The 16938-nt window shown below is 42.1% G+C and overlaps 1 protein-coding gene across 3 annotated transcripts in view; it reads left to right on the top strand.

Annotated features, from left to right (window-relative positions):
* Window positions 1-16938, top strand: part of TTI2 (TELO2 interacting protein 2) — a 50910-nt gene that overhangs the window by 13250 nt on the left and 20722 nt on the right. For all 3 annotated transcript variants that reach the window (XM_085845153.1, XM_085845155.1, XM_085845154.1), the window contains exons 5-8: window positions 2820-3013; window positions 11403-11546; window positions 11689-11860; window positions 15747-15833. In XM_085845153.1, coding sequence (XP_085701279.1) covers window positions 2820-3013; window positions 11403-11546; window positions 11689-11860; window positions 15747-15824 — 588 coding nt within the window. In that variant the 3' untranslated portion in view covers window positions 15825-15833. The remainder of the gene's footprint in view (window positions 1-2819; window positions 3014-11402; window positions 11547-11688; window positions 11861-15746; window positions 15834-16938) is intronic.

Raw genomic sequence — 16938 nt, 5'->3', positions numbered from 1 at the left:
ATGGATGGGCAATGTCTCAATCTCTGCCTTATGGTAAATTAGAGTGGGTGGAAGAAAAGGATTATGAAAAGGCTTTGATGAATATTGTTATTTCTTCTCAAGAGGAATTGAATGACGAAGAAGAAGGTTATTATTTTGAAGTTGATTTGAGGTACCCGAGTGATCTTCATAATAAGCATAAAGATCTTCCTTTTGCATGTGAGAAAGAAACCCCAAAGAAAGAATGGTTAAGTGATTATCATAAAAGTTTTAATATTAAAGGTAAATCAACAGAAAAGTTATTAACAACATTCTATGATAAAGAGGGATATGTTTTGCATCAGAGAAGCTTAAAACAGTTTTTGAGAGAAGGATTGAGAGTAGCTAAAATTCATAGAGTTTTAAAATTTAAACAAAGTCCTTGGGTGAAAAAGTATATTCAATTCAATACAGATATGAGAGCAAATACAAAAGTAAAATTTGAAGGGGACTTTTATAAATTAATGAATAATGCTGTATTTGGAAAGACTATGGAAAATGTTAGAAACAGGCAAAACATTAGATTCGCAACATCTTGGAAAGAAGCTTCGAGATTGATAAATAAACCAAGTTTTGAGAGAGAAGAGGTTTTTTCAGAGAACTTTTCTGCAATTCATATGTAAAAGGAAAGTATTGTAATGGATAAACCAATTTATATTGGAACAGCAGTTCTTGATTTATCAAAGATATTGATGTATGATTATTTGTATAATGACTTAAAGAAAGAGTATGGTGAAAATGTTTCATTGTTGTATATGGACACTGATAGTTTTATCCTAGATATAAAAACTGATGATGTTTATGAAGATATGAAGAAAAATATTGGAGTATATGACACAAGTAATTTCAGCAAGAAGAGTGAGTTATTTTCCAAAAAGAATGAAAAGGTTATTGGTAAGTTTAAGGATGAGTTGGGTGGAAAAGTAATGAGTGAGTTTATTGGATTGAGAGCAAAGGCATATGCTTATAAGTATGGTGATCAGATTGATAAGAGGTTAAAGGGAATAAAGAAATATGTAATAAAGAAATCAATAACTTTTAGAAATTACTATAATTGTTTGATGAATAAGAAAGAAGAATATAGGAAAATGAATACAATAAGAAGTTATAAACATAACATATATAGTGAAGAAGTAAATAAAAAGGCATTAGGAGCCTTTGATGATAAGAGATTTATTTTAGATAATGGAATAGATTGTGTTCCATATGGATATTGTATGATAGAGTGTATAAAATAGATTGCGTTTTAACGATGGGAAGATGGGTTAGGGTTTTTTTAAGGGCTACCGCCGCGTTTTTTCGCAATATATAAATGGTTAAACCAAGTATTAATCAAACTAAAGAGTGAAGAAAATCTCAGTCTTGGTATATAAATGGAAAACATAATGAATGTGAAAAATATCAAATAAGTCTTATTGAAAAAATAACTAAAACAAAGGTAAATAAAACAAATAAGCGAATCAATTTAAAAACTAGTAAGTTAGAGGATGTAAAGAAAAAAATGAATATCCTTGAATGGACTGAAAACTTTGATGGTTATCAATTGAACAATGAAAAAACAATTTACTATAATCTCAAAATGATATGTGGCTCAGGAGGTGGTCAAACAAGAGCATTAAGAGAAGTTTATCATTTTGTAATGGCACAAAAGGGGTATCTTAAAAATATATAAAGATTCAAATGTTTTGTTTGTCAATATTTTAGATGGGGATTATTGTGCAAAGAAAATTAAACTATTGAAGGAATTTGAGAATAAACAAATCTTTATAGGTTCAATGAGTGAGCTGTTCAACCCCCAGGTTAAAAGGGGAGACAAATAAATATACCTTGGGATAGCCTGGTTATATATATAATATAATAACTTGTGTATATATATATATATATATATATATATATATATATATAATATATATATATATATATATATATATATATATATATAATATATATATATACCTACAAAGCCTGGTGTTGGCTCAGCCTGGTGTTGGCTTAGTGGTTAGGGTGGCGGCTTGGGATCCCAGTGTCCTGAGTTCAAGTCCCGTTGGCTGCTGAATTAACACCAGGGGGTTGACTCAGCCTGTCATCCTTCCGAGGTCGGCGAAATGAGTGCCAGTGTACTGGTCCCGGTGTATGCCCCGGTTAGAATAAGTGTACCATATCCCTGTGTGTCATAAGAGGCGACCAGGAAGGGCATCCGGCCATAAAACATTGCCTCACAAAAAGCCAAACCCCTGCACAGCAGGGAAAAACGGATAAAAAGGGGGTTTATTTTTAGGGAAAAAAAAAGGGAATCGCTGAAAATCCCCCATTCATTTACATGGGGAAAAGTGAGCCAGAACCAGTATATCCACCCTACTTTCCAATATCAGGGCTGGTCTCTGACCATGAATATCACTTTCGTTTTCAGAAATGTTAAGAATTTGAGAGTAAATTATATTTATATATATATATATATATATATATATATATATATATATATATATATTTTTTTTTTTACAATTTCTAGGTGACTGTGCAGTAGTTTGCTTTATTTAATTTCTTCTTTCATCAACTTTTCCAGAATTTCGAAGCCTCGGTGGTCCGTCCCCATAAATTTTCTTTGATTTTGTTGAAATTTGTGCTGGAGTTAACCCTCAGATAGTGTAACAAATTAAACGTAGGGACAAGATGATTGTCAAAAGTTTTTGAAAAAAGGGAAGGGGGGGTGGAATGATGCCCACTTTTCCTCAATGTGCATTCTCATTAACGTACTTCATTTGAGTTCGCGTGCACCACTGTGTGCGCCATCCTTCCTGCAGGCCACCTACCCATGTGTGCTTAACATGCTCACCGTGATCGAGGAGGGCAGAACGACCACTGGCAGGCGTCCCTTTCAAACGGGATCCGGGCGAACTGATGCGGTCGTTCGGCTGACGTTGTGGCACGTGGGGTTAGAGGAACGTGAGGACGTGCGTCTGGCGTACATCCAGGCCTTGGCTCCACTAATAGACAAGTAATTGTAGTTTGCACCGGTATCGTAGCAGTAGGATAAATTGTCGTTTGTAGTTTGTAATTTATTTGTTGTTATCATGTTAAAAGACTTTGTGATGAATGGAAACTTCCATCATTTTAACTTTTCCTGAGTTAGGTTGAATTTAATATTATTATTATTATTATTATTATTATTATTATTATTATTATTTTTAAAATTTGTATACAAAGTCTAGGCTGGTGGATGAGTTGGTACACTGACCAGATTAGGATGCAACAGAACAGAATGAACAGTAGAGAGAGAGAGGGGGGGGGGGAAACACCAACAGCAAAGTTGAAGGATAAAATAGAGGGAGACTTGGATAAACTCGAGGTGTGGGGAGGAATGAGGGTAACAAAAACAAAAGGAGCAAGAAGGAAACACTCAGGAAGGAAAAGCTGGAAATTTGAAAGGATTTGGGGTGGTGTGGGAAGCAGGCGGGGGGGGGGGTGGTTAAATGGGGTAGAAAATATAGTTTTGGGTGGTGATTATCTGAGATGGTGGTGAACAGCTGTTTTGAATACATGGAGGGAATAATGAGATTGAACAGAATGTGAAAGTTGGTTCTTCGGGTGAGGAAAATAAGAGGAACGAATGATTAGAGCTGAGCAGTGATCCTGGATTTAGGTCGGTTCAGCAGGAGGGGGTTGATGGTGGGCTGTGTGTGCCCTGCAGAAACTTGGGGGTTTCAGCACAGAAAGAGCAGAGGGTGTAAGACCAGAAAAGAGGTGGTATAAGACACAGAGGTGGTATAAGACTAACCCTAACCCTGTCTGTGGTGGCAAAGTGATAGCCCCCATAGACTTTGCTTCATCGCCAGACATTTCCATATTCTTGAAGGCCTTGGTTTCCATTGTGCCAATCTCAGCAAGGTGTGAAGCAGAGGTGCCAGTGCAGAAGGGAGAGCAGTACTCCAAGCTGTGGATGAAGGCCTTGTAGTTTTATAGGAGTTCAGGTGTTCAGTTTGATGGGAGTTCAGGTGTGTTCAGGAGTTCACAGTGGAAGGACGTTGTACGATGCAGAATGCCCAGTCATTGACTAACTTTGAAGTCCAACTTGGCAATGTGGCTTGCCCAAGAAAGATCATGATGATAGTGAGACCCAAGAGTTTCAGTGACCGAACTTCCTCAAGCAGATTGTTAAGAAAGTCGATGAGAGGGTTTGCCAGATGGTCCTTTCAGAGAGAGAGAGAGAGCCACAGAGACACAGAGAGAGAGGAGAAGAGAGAGAGACACAGAGACACAGAGACACAGAGACAGACATTTGTGTTTGACCAGTTGTGATTTTTTTTTATGCCTCTGCTGACAAAGTCGCCAGAGGCATTGTTTTCGGGTTGTCTGTCCGTCTGTCCGTCCGTCCATTCTAATTTTTGTCTCTGTCTCTGTCTCTGTCTCTGTCTCTCTCTCTGCAACCGCTTATCCGATTGACACACAATTTTCACGAAAGGTGCAACTACTCATGTAGAATGTTTTGATGATAATTATGATGTTATAGGTCACGTGATATGGCAGCCATGTTGGAAAAAAGGAAAAACTCTGAACCTCTGTATCTCAAACTGCTTCATGGAAAAAAACTGAAACTTGGCACGTGTTAAGTACTCTCCCATGGGAAATGTGATTATTATAATTTATTTATTTTTAAATGTCATTTGTGGCTTCTTTATGACGTTATAATTGTATACATTGAATGCTTTTTCCGATCAGTATGAAAATTGAGGGTAATCTAGGGCTAAATTGTACAGGGGGTGGGGGGGGAATTGATGTCATCAGTCACGTGGTTCAGCAGCCATATATATCCTTTCACGAAAAAAATAAGTGACCACTATATTCGTTATTGTTGGGTAGTCGATCTCGTCGGAAAAAATTTTTTTTTTCAAAAAAAAATATTTTTGAAATTTGTTCTACCCTTGTTATCACTTTTTCCGTCGATATGTTTGTCTGTCCCTCTGTTCGATCCAGTGCTCCGTTAATACAATGGCGATTTCGATGAAACTTGGTTGGTAGGTTCATACCATGACCTAGTTGTGTGCAAATGAGAACCGTTGCTATGGACACCACCGTTGCCAAGCAACGGGACTTTGAAATTTTTGAAAAATCATAAAAAATTAATTTCTTCAAAAATCGGGCCACGAGCGACTGTGGGCAGTACATTCAGCCATATTGTCAAAAATTTCCAGCCGGATCCTATGAAAACTGTCAGAGAAGATAGACTTTGAATGAACCCTGGTTGAAAACAATAAAAAAACGAAGTTCATTATATCTCAGAGACTGAGTCAGATATACATGAAACTTGTATGGTAGGTTCATGGTATGTCCTAGTTATGTGTGAGAGAACCGTTGCAATGGACCCTCCGTTGCCTAGCAACAGCCGAAAAACCTCTAAATGTGGGGGTATTTTAACGAAAAAACAATCTGCAGCATTAACCCTTGAAGCTAGAATCAGGAATTTTCTTGTGCTTAATCCTCAGGCCATTCCCCATCGAACGGGCCCATCGTGTCAGGTTCTATTGGGTAGTCGACTACCCATGTCCGCCTACCTGCTTGTCTGTCTGTCTGTCTGTCCCAAGCATAGCTCCGTGGATTTTGATCCGATCCTGATAAAATTTTGGTGGGAGGTTTATATCATGATAAAGTTGTGTTTTCCTGAGAATGGGCATGGTGCGCCCATTATGGGCGGAGCCACGCCCCAAAAAAATGTGTTTTATGGGGTAGCCGATTTCAATTTGCCTCTTCTCCTAGGGTCTTTGTCGAATCTGACAGGAGTTTTGGTATTTGGTTAGCCCAATGGCACCTGCATAGCCCCACGGAGCTCGATTTTTCATTTTCGTCACAAGGTCACGAACTTAGAAAATTGCAAATTTTGACATAAAAAATTTTCTTCTCCGAGGGGTTTGTCGAATCTGGCAGGGGTTTTCGGTATTTGGTTAGCCCAATGGCACCTGCATAGCCCCACGGAGCTCGATTTTTTTTTTTTTTTTTTTTTCCATTTTCGTCCCAAGGTCAAGGTCATATGGTCATGAACTTAGAAAATTTCGAATTTTGACAAAAAATCATACGACCGCCCAAACTTTGAGAGCTGGGATGACAATATTTTTAATGCATAATCTTGAGGTCATTACCCACCGAAAGTCTTGAAACCATTTTGCTTCATCTCGAACACCTTGCTCGTGGCGCCCCCTTCAAGTTTGTTTTTACGCTGATTTCTTCAAAGTATGGATAATCCGAGGAGTGTGAAATGCCATATAGCCTATATGATGTTATATTGTTCCTGGAATGTTCCAGAGGAAGTTTTGTACCAAAGATCATAATCCTTGACCTTTGACCTTTAAAGTTCACAAAGGTCAAATTTTCAAAGTTGTGGGAATCGAACCGGGTTTTCGACCTTCTTCAACGAACTTACTCCATTAAGCTATAGCACGTATCTTGTTTCCTTATTTTAATGTCCACAACATTGTTTTGTGACCTTTAAAGGTTATGCAAAGGTCAAATTTTGAAAGTTGTTGAACGAAACCGGGTTTTCGACATTTTGCAGCTAATAACCTGTCACTCATACCACATCATGTTGATCATTTTTTATAACTTGGTCAAACATGATCACATTGTCTCATCCTTGACTTCTGAAACAATCTAAATCATCAAATACCGCTCGTGAACCATCGTCATCTTCAGATTTGTGTGTATATACAGTAGACTAGGCGAAAGTCGGCAGCGTGTAACTCGTCACTTCGCCTAAGTCGGCAGTGTCAAAAAGTCCCGAATTTATCTCGTGTTAAATCCCTTTGAATAAAGGGTCATCCCTCTGTAAGTCGTCATCTCCAAGTCGTCACTTCGTCTAAGTCGTCAGATGTTGTCCGTTCCAGCGTAATGGAAACTCAAGTAAATTGCCACTCCTAACTCGTCACACGGAACTGCTGCCTCGTGAGAAGCCCGATTTCATGGAATCGTGATGCTCGCTCATTGGTTTACACCGCCAGTGATAGGCTATTTATAACTGCGTACACACGTTGATCGCACTGCAGGCAGGACAATGGCGACTAAGCGTAAGCTTACAACTAAAACCTACCAAGAAAAATACGACATTATCCAGTTTTGCGAGGCAAACCCACTGATGAAGAAAACAGCCATAGCTGAGAAGTTGGACATCAAACGGCAGACATTGAACGATATCTTGAAGAATAAGGGCAAGATATTTGGACAAGTGGAGAAGATCGCGAGGCCAGCGTGAAATGTGTGTCCTTTGAAGATGTCGATGACTCGCTCATCATCTGGTTTCGGCAAATGTCAACTCAGCCAAATATTCGGTTTGACGGTGAAATGTTGCTGCTGAAGGCACGTAAATTTGCTGCGGACCTCGGGCATGATGATGCCGAGACCTTGCCGATGCACTGGATAGACAGATTCAAAGTGAGGTAGGGAATCGGCAAGGTCAAGAAGTGCGGCGAATCGGGCAGCGCCCTGGATGTGATGCGCCGATACTGTCTTTCGGTGGAGGATTGCCCAGACAACATCATGGAATATAATGACCGGTTTGAGTCCTTTCTCATGCACCAGATGCCCAAGAGTTTGAGGCAGTCAAACATAACGGATTACTTCGCGAAGGAGTAAAGGATCGATCGAGCTTCGTGTTGAAGTCCGATCATGGTTTTATATTGGCTTGTTTTGTACATTACCGCACTCACTCACACATAGGCATTGAGTGGTAATCATCACCACGATGACTGTGTGTCATGTAATTTGTCACCATACCATCACTGATGGTATACAAGTTGTCTTGCAGTTGTTCATTATCTTTACTTTTGATAAACTGATTCATGAACTCCATCTTTGCTTGATCACTCTCCAACTCACCAATGAACCCCCACCTATGCCCCGAGGATTGTGTTTTCCTTTTGGTACAATAGCCGGCTCTCACACATACATGTCCAGGCCACGCGCGACTTGATCCTTCACCCCACAGTCATCATGAATGTTCGCATACGCGCAAGTCGTCACTTTTTTATCGGTCCCGATGGTAACAACTTACGCCTAGTCTACTGTATATATAAACATGAAAGCCTTCACAAATCTCAAACGGCTGAACAGATCAAGGTGAAGCTTTACAGGTATGATCGCCTATCCACAAGGAACACAAAGTTCTCTACATATGACGTCAAATGTCACATGGTTTGGTCGCTATGATGTTTTGAAGCATATATCTTTAAAAAAAAACCTTTTCCAGAATGGCTTGACAGATCGAGGGGAAGCTACACTCACATGTTCCCAAAGCCTTGGGGATGCTTGGGTGTTCACAAGTAATATAGGTCACAGGGTCTGGCAGTCATGTTAGATTTTACAAAAATCTTAAAAAAAAAAAAAAAAATCTTTTGAACTGTTTCTCCAAGCGATGTGAAACTTCACAATTATGATCTCTAGTCATGGGGAATATATGTTTTTTATTTCAAACTGATTGGATGCATAGTCTGGCAGCCAGAATTATTTGATGGTATGAATTAAATCAAACTTTGTACAATGATTTAACAAGGTGGGCAGAAGCATATCTGTTGACGTCATGACAGACCATCAATTCAGATTCGGACCTGGTCACTCTACCTTAAACGTGCTGCTTCCACTCTCCAAACAATGCATGGAGGCCCTCAATTTCAGACATGAGATTAGGGCAGTCTCTCTGGACACATCTCGAACTGTTGATACATTCTGGCATCCTGCCCTGCTCTCCACACTCTTTGCCTATGGAATCCAAGGCCAACTCTACTCTTGGATTACTAACCACCTCCTCTCTCATAGCCAACGTGTGGCTCTCAATGGAACCCTTTGTTCTCTTCTCTTCCTGTCAATGCTGGCTCCCCTGCCTCACACCTTGCTCAGCTTGACACCGTGGAATCCAAGGCCTTTAAGGATATTAGAATGTCTGGCGACGAAGCTGAGTCTTTGGGGCTTTCAGTTTGCCACTGCAAACATGTCGGTGGTCCCTCTGTCTTGTACCATCTCCTTTCTGTGGTTAGTCCCCTCCATCCCCTCCACCCCATGTTTCTGCAGGACACACGATCCACCATCAACCTCATACTAGTGAACCTACCTAAATCTGGGATCACTGCTCTGTTCCACCCACTCATTCCTCTTTTTCCCCAACCTGTAGAACCATGTTTCACATTCTCTTCAATCTCATTCTTCTTTCCAGGTCTTCAAGACAGCTGTTCACCTCCATCTCAAGTCATCCCCCATCCAAAATCATTATATTTTCTACACCCATTAAACCACTCTGCACCCCTCCCAAAATTTTGCTTTTGTATTCTTATTGTCCACCCTTTGCGTTCTCCCTTACCCCTCATCTTTACCTGCATCCCTTGTTTGTCCATCCCCATCTACTTTCTCCCTTCGCCCTGCTGTTGGTTTTTTTCCCCTTTCTCCTGCTGTTCCCTTTGTTGTGTTGTGTTTTGATTTAGTTCCGTGTTATAGCTCTTCCACGAGCCTAGAGCATGTAAATATGCAAGGGTGAGTCCAAAAGTATCTGCAATATATTTTTATTTAAATAATGTAACTACACTTGAGCATGTACAAGTGCATCATTTTTCCACATAGTCCCCCTCCTTTTCAACACACTTACTCCACCGGTTCACAAGCTTCTGTATTCACGCAGAAAAAAAGTTTTTGCCTGAATGATGAGCCCCACATGCCACACATGCACCGCTTCTTTCACTTGTTTGTCACTGGCAAAGTAGCAGCCTCTTAAAGCGTCTTTGAGTGGACCAAACCGGTGAAAGTCCAAAGGGGCCAGGTCAGGACTGTACGGAGGATACTCCAACACCTCAAAGTTCAATTGCCGGAGGGTTTCCACAGTATGGGCGGCAGTGTGTGGACGGGCATTGTCATGCAACAATGCAACACCTTTTGACAGTCGCCCTCGGCGTTTTCATCAAATATTTGGTTTCAACTGGTCCCGGAACATTTCACAACAACGGACACTGTTTACTGTTGTACCCCGCTCTTGATATTGTTCCAAAATTGGGCATGGTGAGTCCCAGAAAAGTGTGAACACCATTTTTCTGGCAGACGGTTGACTTTTGAACGTCTTTTTGATTGGTGATGTCAGATGTTTTCACTCCATTTTCTTTTGTTTGCTCTCTGGCTCATGATGGTGGATCCATATCTCATCCCCAGCGTCTCCAAAAAGCATTTCCTTCATGACTGCCGTTCAAAAGGCTTTGGCAGATTGTCACACGGTTGCACTTGTGCTCTTCTGTGAATTGTTTTGGAACCCATCTAGCAGAAACTTTATGAAAGCAAAGTCGGTTGTTTAGTATTCCATGTGCAGAACCATGACTGATGTTCAGATGTTGTGCCACTTCGTCAAAGTCGACCATCAGTTGTCCAGAATCATGGCACAGATGCATTCAATGTTTTCTTCTGTTGCGGATGTGGATGGGCATCCAGATCGTTCATCAGTGACACTTGTGCGACCGTTTTCGAACGTGATAATCCAATCGGACACACACTCCTGCAGTAAAGCACTGTTCCCTCCCATATTGTGCTGACAGTCTGCGATGAATTTCTACCCCTGGTACACCTTCAGCCCACAAAGATCGTATCGCTGCACGCTGCTCTTCTTTGGTGAAAAGGGACAGCGGAGCAGTTATGTTGACTCCCTTAGAACGACACATCTACTGACTGCTCAAGGTTGAAACTGCTTCACAATGGTGCCGACAGTTCGTGCTTGTACCTGCAAGTACAATAATCAATGTCAACACAGCACAGTTTTTAATGAATCATTGTGGATACTTTTCGACTCGCCCTCGTATTTCTGTGACCTGAAATCCACCAAACCAACTCTTCGGGGACACAGATGTTGCTGAGTTCGGGAGCATTTGTGTGGATGCTTGGGAGAAGGATGTTGAGTAATGGTGTGATCCGTTATCAGTTATCACCCAACACTCCCAAAAATTGGACTGATGGACCAAAAATGCATTTTGCCACATCCTTTGTTTTTTGAAACTTTAAACTTTGGCTGAGTCTCCTTTTGGGAATAATTGTGATTAATGGGGTTATGGATCTTGAGCACATTGTTTGCTCATGCCAGGATAAGTGTGCTTGGACTTTTGTCCTTCTGTTTCTCTCACAGTACATGATATCTCTCTCATCGCTGGTTGTAAACTTCAAGCACTTTTGCTGTTGAGCCAAAAGTTCATAATGGGACAATATGGAAAACTTTATCTTCTTGATGGTTAGGAAATATGAGTCGGTACTCGTCCATCCACTGTCTACTTTTTTACCTTTGTCTGAATCCCCATTTCCGATGTCTATCATGGTGTAGCATTTCTGTATAACCCGCATTGATCCTCTCCCCCCCCTCCCGCCCCCGCTACCCCCACATAAAGACTGCAGGTTGGAGCTGTCCGACACATGAAACTTCTGTTACCCACACTGATCAGCTTCCTTCAGACTTGGGATGGACCCGACGGCAAGACCCGACAAGCAGCACTCGACTCCCTCACACACATGATACGTCATGCTTGGCCCCGGTATGCAACCTCGAGTACCACAAGTGTCCCAAAATCACTGGCTTTTCCTTTCTTTCTCTCTCCTGTCCAAACGTTGCACCCTCATTCCATCTTTCATTGGCACCTACGCATGTCCCTCTTTGTCACCACACCACACCCTCAGACTAATCTACCGCCGTGGCGAGTTGGTTCAAGCCTTGCTGCGTTTTGTTTGCGAGGTTTCCGGCGGATCTTTAGAAGGACCTCCTCTGGCACAGAACGTCCAGCAGATGCTATTGGAGGGAGCAACTGAATGCCTGGTTCTGTTGGACCGTGCAAGCCTTGGAGGTGTCAAGGTGAATGGACAAAATGCGTGCTCCGTTTACCATACTTCTCCATCATGTCTACCTGTCACAAACCATGGATCTCAAATTGATCGACGTACAATTTGGAGTCGGTCGAGTGTGCTCAAAACGTGATTTTATTAACGGGAATGGCAGAAAGCGACATTTGATGCACCAACACGGAACTGTGCAAAATATACGGTGACTGACTTCTTCCTCTCCACTCGCTCTCCTTCTCATCAGCATCATGATTTATATATTCTCACTCCATGAGAGGGTATAAAAAACAAAACCCTCCATGTAAATTACCAGATTGTTCTGCATCCGACAGCCGTTATAATTTGCACGAACACATGGAATTTTTTCTACAACCAATGAAAGCCAACATTTTATTTTGTTTTGTTTTTGGACATGGTCAAGGCTCGTGGAAGAGCTAGGACATAATACAGATCAGGACACAACATGAGAAAGGGGAAATGCCAACAAAAGGGCAGAGGGAGAAAGTAGAGAGCGACGACAAACAAGGGATGCAGATAACTATGAGGGGTCGGGGAGAACGTAAGGGATGGACAAGATGGATACGTACAGTAAGCAAAATTTTGGGAGGGGCAAGTGTTGGTGGTGGTTTATCAGGTGTAGAAAAGATCATGATTTTGGGTGGAGGGTGACTTAAGTTGGTGGTGAACAGCTGTCGTGAAGATCTGGAGGGAGGAATGAGATTGAAGAGAGTGTGGAAGGTGGTTCCACAAGTGGGGAAAAAAAGAGGAATAAATGAGTGGAGGTTAGCAGTGGTTCTGGATTTCGAGATTTAGGATTTTGGTGCTGGGGAGGGAGAGCGGAGAGACAGTTCCAAGTGCTTGACCAGTTTGTGATTTTTTTTTTTTTTTGTCAAGGTCTGAGGGAGGGAAGAAGCTGCTGCCTGTCTGTCAGAAGGATGAGAGATGTCACGGCAGATAGTGGAGTCATCAGCAAAGAGATTAAAAAGGATTTTTCAGAGTCGGTGAGATAATTGATGAAGATTAGGAATAATATGGGGTCGAGAACACTGCCTTGGGGTACTCCAGCCTTGACAGAGAGAGGAGATGAAAGGGTTCCGTTGAGAGCCACACGTTGACTGTGAGAGGGGATAAAGTCAGTAATCCAAGAGTGGAGTTGGCCTTGGATTCCATAGGCAGAGAGTTTGAAGAGCAAGGCAGGATGTAAGATTGTATTGAAAACTCGAGATATCTCCAGAGAGATGCCACTGATCTCTTGTCTGATATTGAGGGCCTCCATACATTGTTGGGAGTGTAGAAGCAGCATGTCCAAGTTACATGGTGGCCACAATGTCTTGTCACCCCCCTTGTAAAAATTGTGACCTTGCCCTTTATCATATTAGTTGACAACACCGAAGGGTTGTACAAGTTATACCACATGCGTTAGCAGAACTCTTTTACTTTATTCCACATTTTACAGCATATGACACGAGCCTTAAGTGTCCATTGGATCCGTTTGTGCTCCATTTTTATTACAGAGAATAATTTTGCGCCATGTTCCGGAAAATGTCTCATAGAACATTTATGGGGTGATATGATATATTATGGACAGACACACTTGTTGCGGGCTTTGTGGAATGATCTGAGGTTGCCTTTCGTTGGATTTGCCTTCCAGGAGGAGAATTCAAGTTGTTTTAAAGCTATAGCCTCACCACAGGATTCAGAGTACCCAGAGCAGGATAATGGGTCAGATAACTGAAGACTAGATGGGATGAGTGTGTGCATAAGAGTGCATGTTTCTTTGGAAGATTTCCCAGGCTGAATTAATATCGGGGCGGTAGATATAGGAGATCAGTCCTGAGGTGTGATGGCTGCTTGCAGTCCCTGCCAGTTTGCCTGAGGAACTGCCAGAATTTCCAGTGCTGAGGCTGTCCACTGAGAATGGCCAGGAGAGATGTTGACCTTCACAAGCACATGATCAGATGAGCCAATTAGGGTAGAGAACGAGCAAGATACATTGGTGGGGATGTTGGTTCTCACCAAATCCAGAAAGGAAGATGGAGAAAGCTGGGTGGAAAAATTCACGGATTGAGTCGGATTCGTGGAGTCGCAGATGTGCCATGGCTAGTGAGAGGTACCAACACCCAGCCAATTAGCATGGTGACGATTGAAATCACCACATATGAGGAAGAGAGAGTTGGGATGAGTGATTAAAAGTTGGTCCATGTCGTCTGAGAGAGATGTAGATGGAGTCATCACTGTTGGAGTCAGGGACGTCCTGTGGGAGGAAAGATTCTGTTCAACAGGTGATGTCCGTTTTATTGGCAGCGGCCTGGATTGATAGACCTGTCAAGTTGGAACAGAGGACCGGGATGTTTGAGGTCCACACAGTTAGGGACGGGGAGAGGAGCTGCTGATAGGACGTATGGATGTGGAAAGGAGCAAGGAGATGGTGTGGGGAAGGGGTGAAGCCGGGAGCAGGGGCAAAGCTGGGAGGGGAAGAGTGGGGGGAAGGGTGGGATCTGAGAGGGGCAGGACAAGGGGGAGGCAGATGGGGTTGGTACTCTTTCTCTATCGAGTGCAGCCTGTGGCTGCTGGTTGCGTCATTGGTTGGGACGCGGCTATGCCGCTGATGCAGTGTCCCCCTTACCAGTACACTGGTGCTCATTTTGCCGACCTCGGAAGGATGACAGGCTGAGTCAACCTCCTGGTGTATTTTAAATTCAGCGGCCAACGGGGCTTGAACTCAGGACCCTAGGATCCCAAGCCGCCACCCTAACCACTAAGCCAACACCAGGCTTAGGGTTGGTACTGACATGGAGGGGTTTGACACCATGAATGGACATAAAGAGGAAATTGTTGTATATTTCTGTATATTTACAACTAGTGACTAGCCTCAACAACCATTATAAAATCCAAAATAATAAGCAATTCTTTTTACAGGCATTTCTTACCATACCGGTATTATAGAGTGCACAGAATTTCAATTTGACAAAAATCATTCATCAATTTGTGACTACCTTACCTGTTGACCTGTTGCCCTCTCAGTAAATTCCACACCCAGAGAATCACCATTGGTTATTCTGGAGGACTGGGGCCGATACTACCTTCCCTAAGTCCAATGCTTTCCAAAGCATGTTTCTCCTTTGTGCGTCTGAATTGCATTGTTGGGTGCACAGCCCCGACCAAAAACCACAAGCAATTAAAGGTGGGAACTGTAAACGCTGCAAATTGATATCTTGCCGATGGCCAACTTAAGGCTAAACTTGGACAAACTAAAGCCAAGGCAGATAACGTTGTCCTTATTCTGTGAATGTTCTAGCATGCTGGTTATAAATCAGGATTATTACCAATTTCATCCTCAAGTAATCCCATTTAAGCCCAAACGTCAGTGCGGAAAAAATTGTTAGCCATCAGTGCACATACAACCTTTGGAAATTATTAATAATGTAATAGGCACAAGGACAGATGAGACAAAATCTCGCGTAAAGACACAATTGATAAAAGTTATGTATACAGAACCAGGTGAGATACTTGGGGCTCTGACTTTGTTCCAGAATGACACGAAAGGTGCTGGCAAAGTTTGCAATGGGCTTCGGTGGCTCAAAGCACATCAGCGCCTGGTGGGAACCAACCGCATTCAAATTTGCTAACAAACTGAGCCATTGACGGTGTCAAGGCCCCCAAGTAGCGTGGGCCAATGGCGCGTTGCCTTGCTTTCCCCAATCAGCGATGGCTATGTTGAGGATTCCAGCGCCCCGCAATCCTTCTGCCTGACACTTATCCCTAACACGTGACCATAATACATGGTGCTAAGGTTTTAAAACTCATGACAGACCTCCCCATAAATGTAATAGTATTTCTTGGAAACATTTATGAGGATTAACAAAAATTGATACATTCACGAACTGATATATTCACAGAACCTGTTGAAAGGAGTTAAACTTCATACAGATGACCCCAAGCTGATGGCGTGCATCCAAGCAGTGGACAATGCTTGAGCTTGACTGGTATGGATAGATCGATCTATCTCTTCACATTCACCCCTCTTTCAACTCCAACCCTGCCTTTCCAAAAATGTTCCTATCAGTTGAGCATCACCATTGGTTATCCATTGTTGGATCTGATTGTTTCTGTTAATTGCTCCTGTCGCGTTGCATGTTTTTGTTAAGTGCACATGACGGTGGAAACTCCCGGTGGTGTATACTTGTTGCCGGTTTAACGTTGGCAAGGCTGAGCTTTGTCAATTAATCTAGAGCTGCAAGGAGTCCTGTAAGTTTGTGTCGATGCGTCTATCCTCCTCCTTTTTATGACGAGAAACACCTGCTTCCTCAGGGAGCGGCCAGAGGGGTGGTTCATGTTTATGTCCATATGCACTTGGTTAAGTTACGTTTGTATTCAGTCCTTTTCCTCTTAATTATACATCTTCACACTCATTTAGCTTATGATGTTTTAGACTCAGCAATGTTATTATCCTCATTGCTATTATCAGCATTTGTTGCCTTTGGTGGTCAATTTAAAGTGGTGAAATTTCCACAAAGTGATGTTTTCTGGGACACACCGTGCACCTGAGAATTATTCTTAGGATGTACTATAATCATATTTTGCTTTGCTGGACCACACTAAAGTTTTTGTGATGTAAAACGCCAAGTCGTCAAGTTTTCTTCATATCATTTGATCCTGCCACGTATTGACCAGCCTACCTTGAGTCGTAACTTTCTCTGCTGCTGTGAGATGAAAGAACTTGACAATCTGCAAACTGCCTATTGGTATTTGCTGTTTCGCGGGGCTGCTATGTCATGTGCTTTGCTCAGCCAATCATCTTTATTTTATTTTATTTTTTTGTAATGATTTTCGATCAGCGCACTCATGAGCGAGTAGATTTGGTGTTGTCGAAGCCGTTTTGTAATCTTATTAATCCAGCGTCGGTGTGAGCCGAATTTTACTGTTTCGCCTTCACTACGTCACCCTTAAGCGGTTGTGATATTGTAAGTTCATATACTTCGTGCAATGGCAACCTTGTTCTGCCCATCAGGTAACTGATTAATTATAATTATCGATTGATTATACTGATGCCAGGATGAGGTTTATTGGGATAACTCTTTATTATTATAC

The sequence above is a fragment of the Eptatretus burgeri genome, chromosome 11, assembly GCF_056783735.1.
Source record: "Eptatretus burgeri isolate ZD-2024b chromosome 11, Ebu_testis_v1, whole genome shotgun sequence".
Lineage (NCBI taxonomy): Eukaryota > Metazoa > Chordata > Myxini > Myxiniformes > Myxinidae > Eptatretus > Eptatretus burgeri.
The sequence above is the reverse complement of the archived record's forward strand: the minus strand, read 5'-3'. Positions and strand labels throughout refer to the sequence as shown.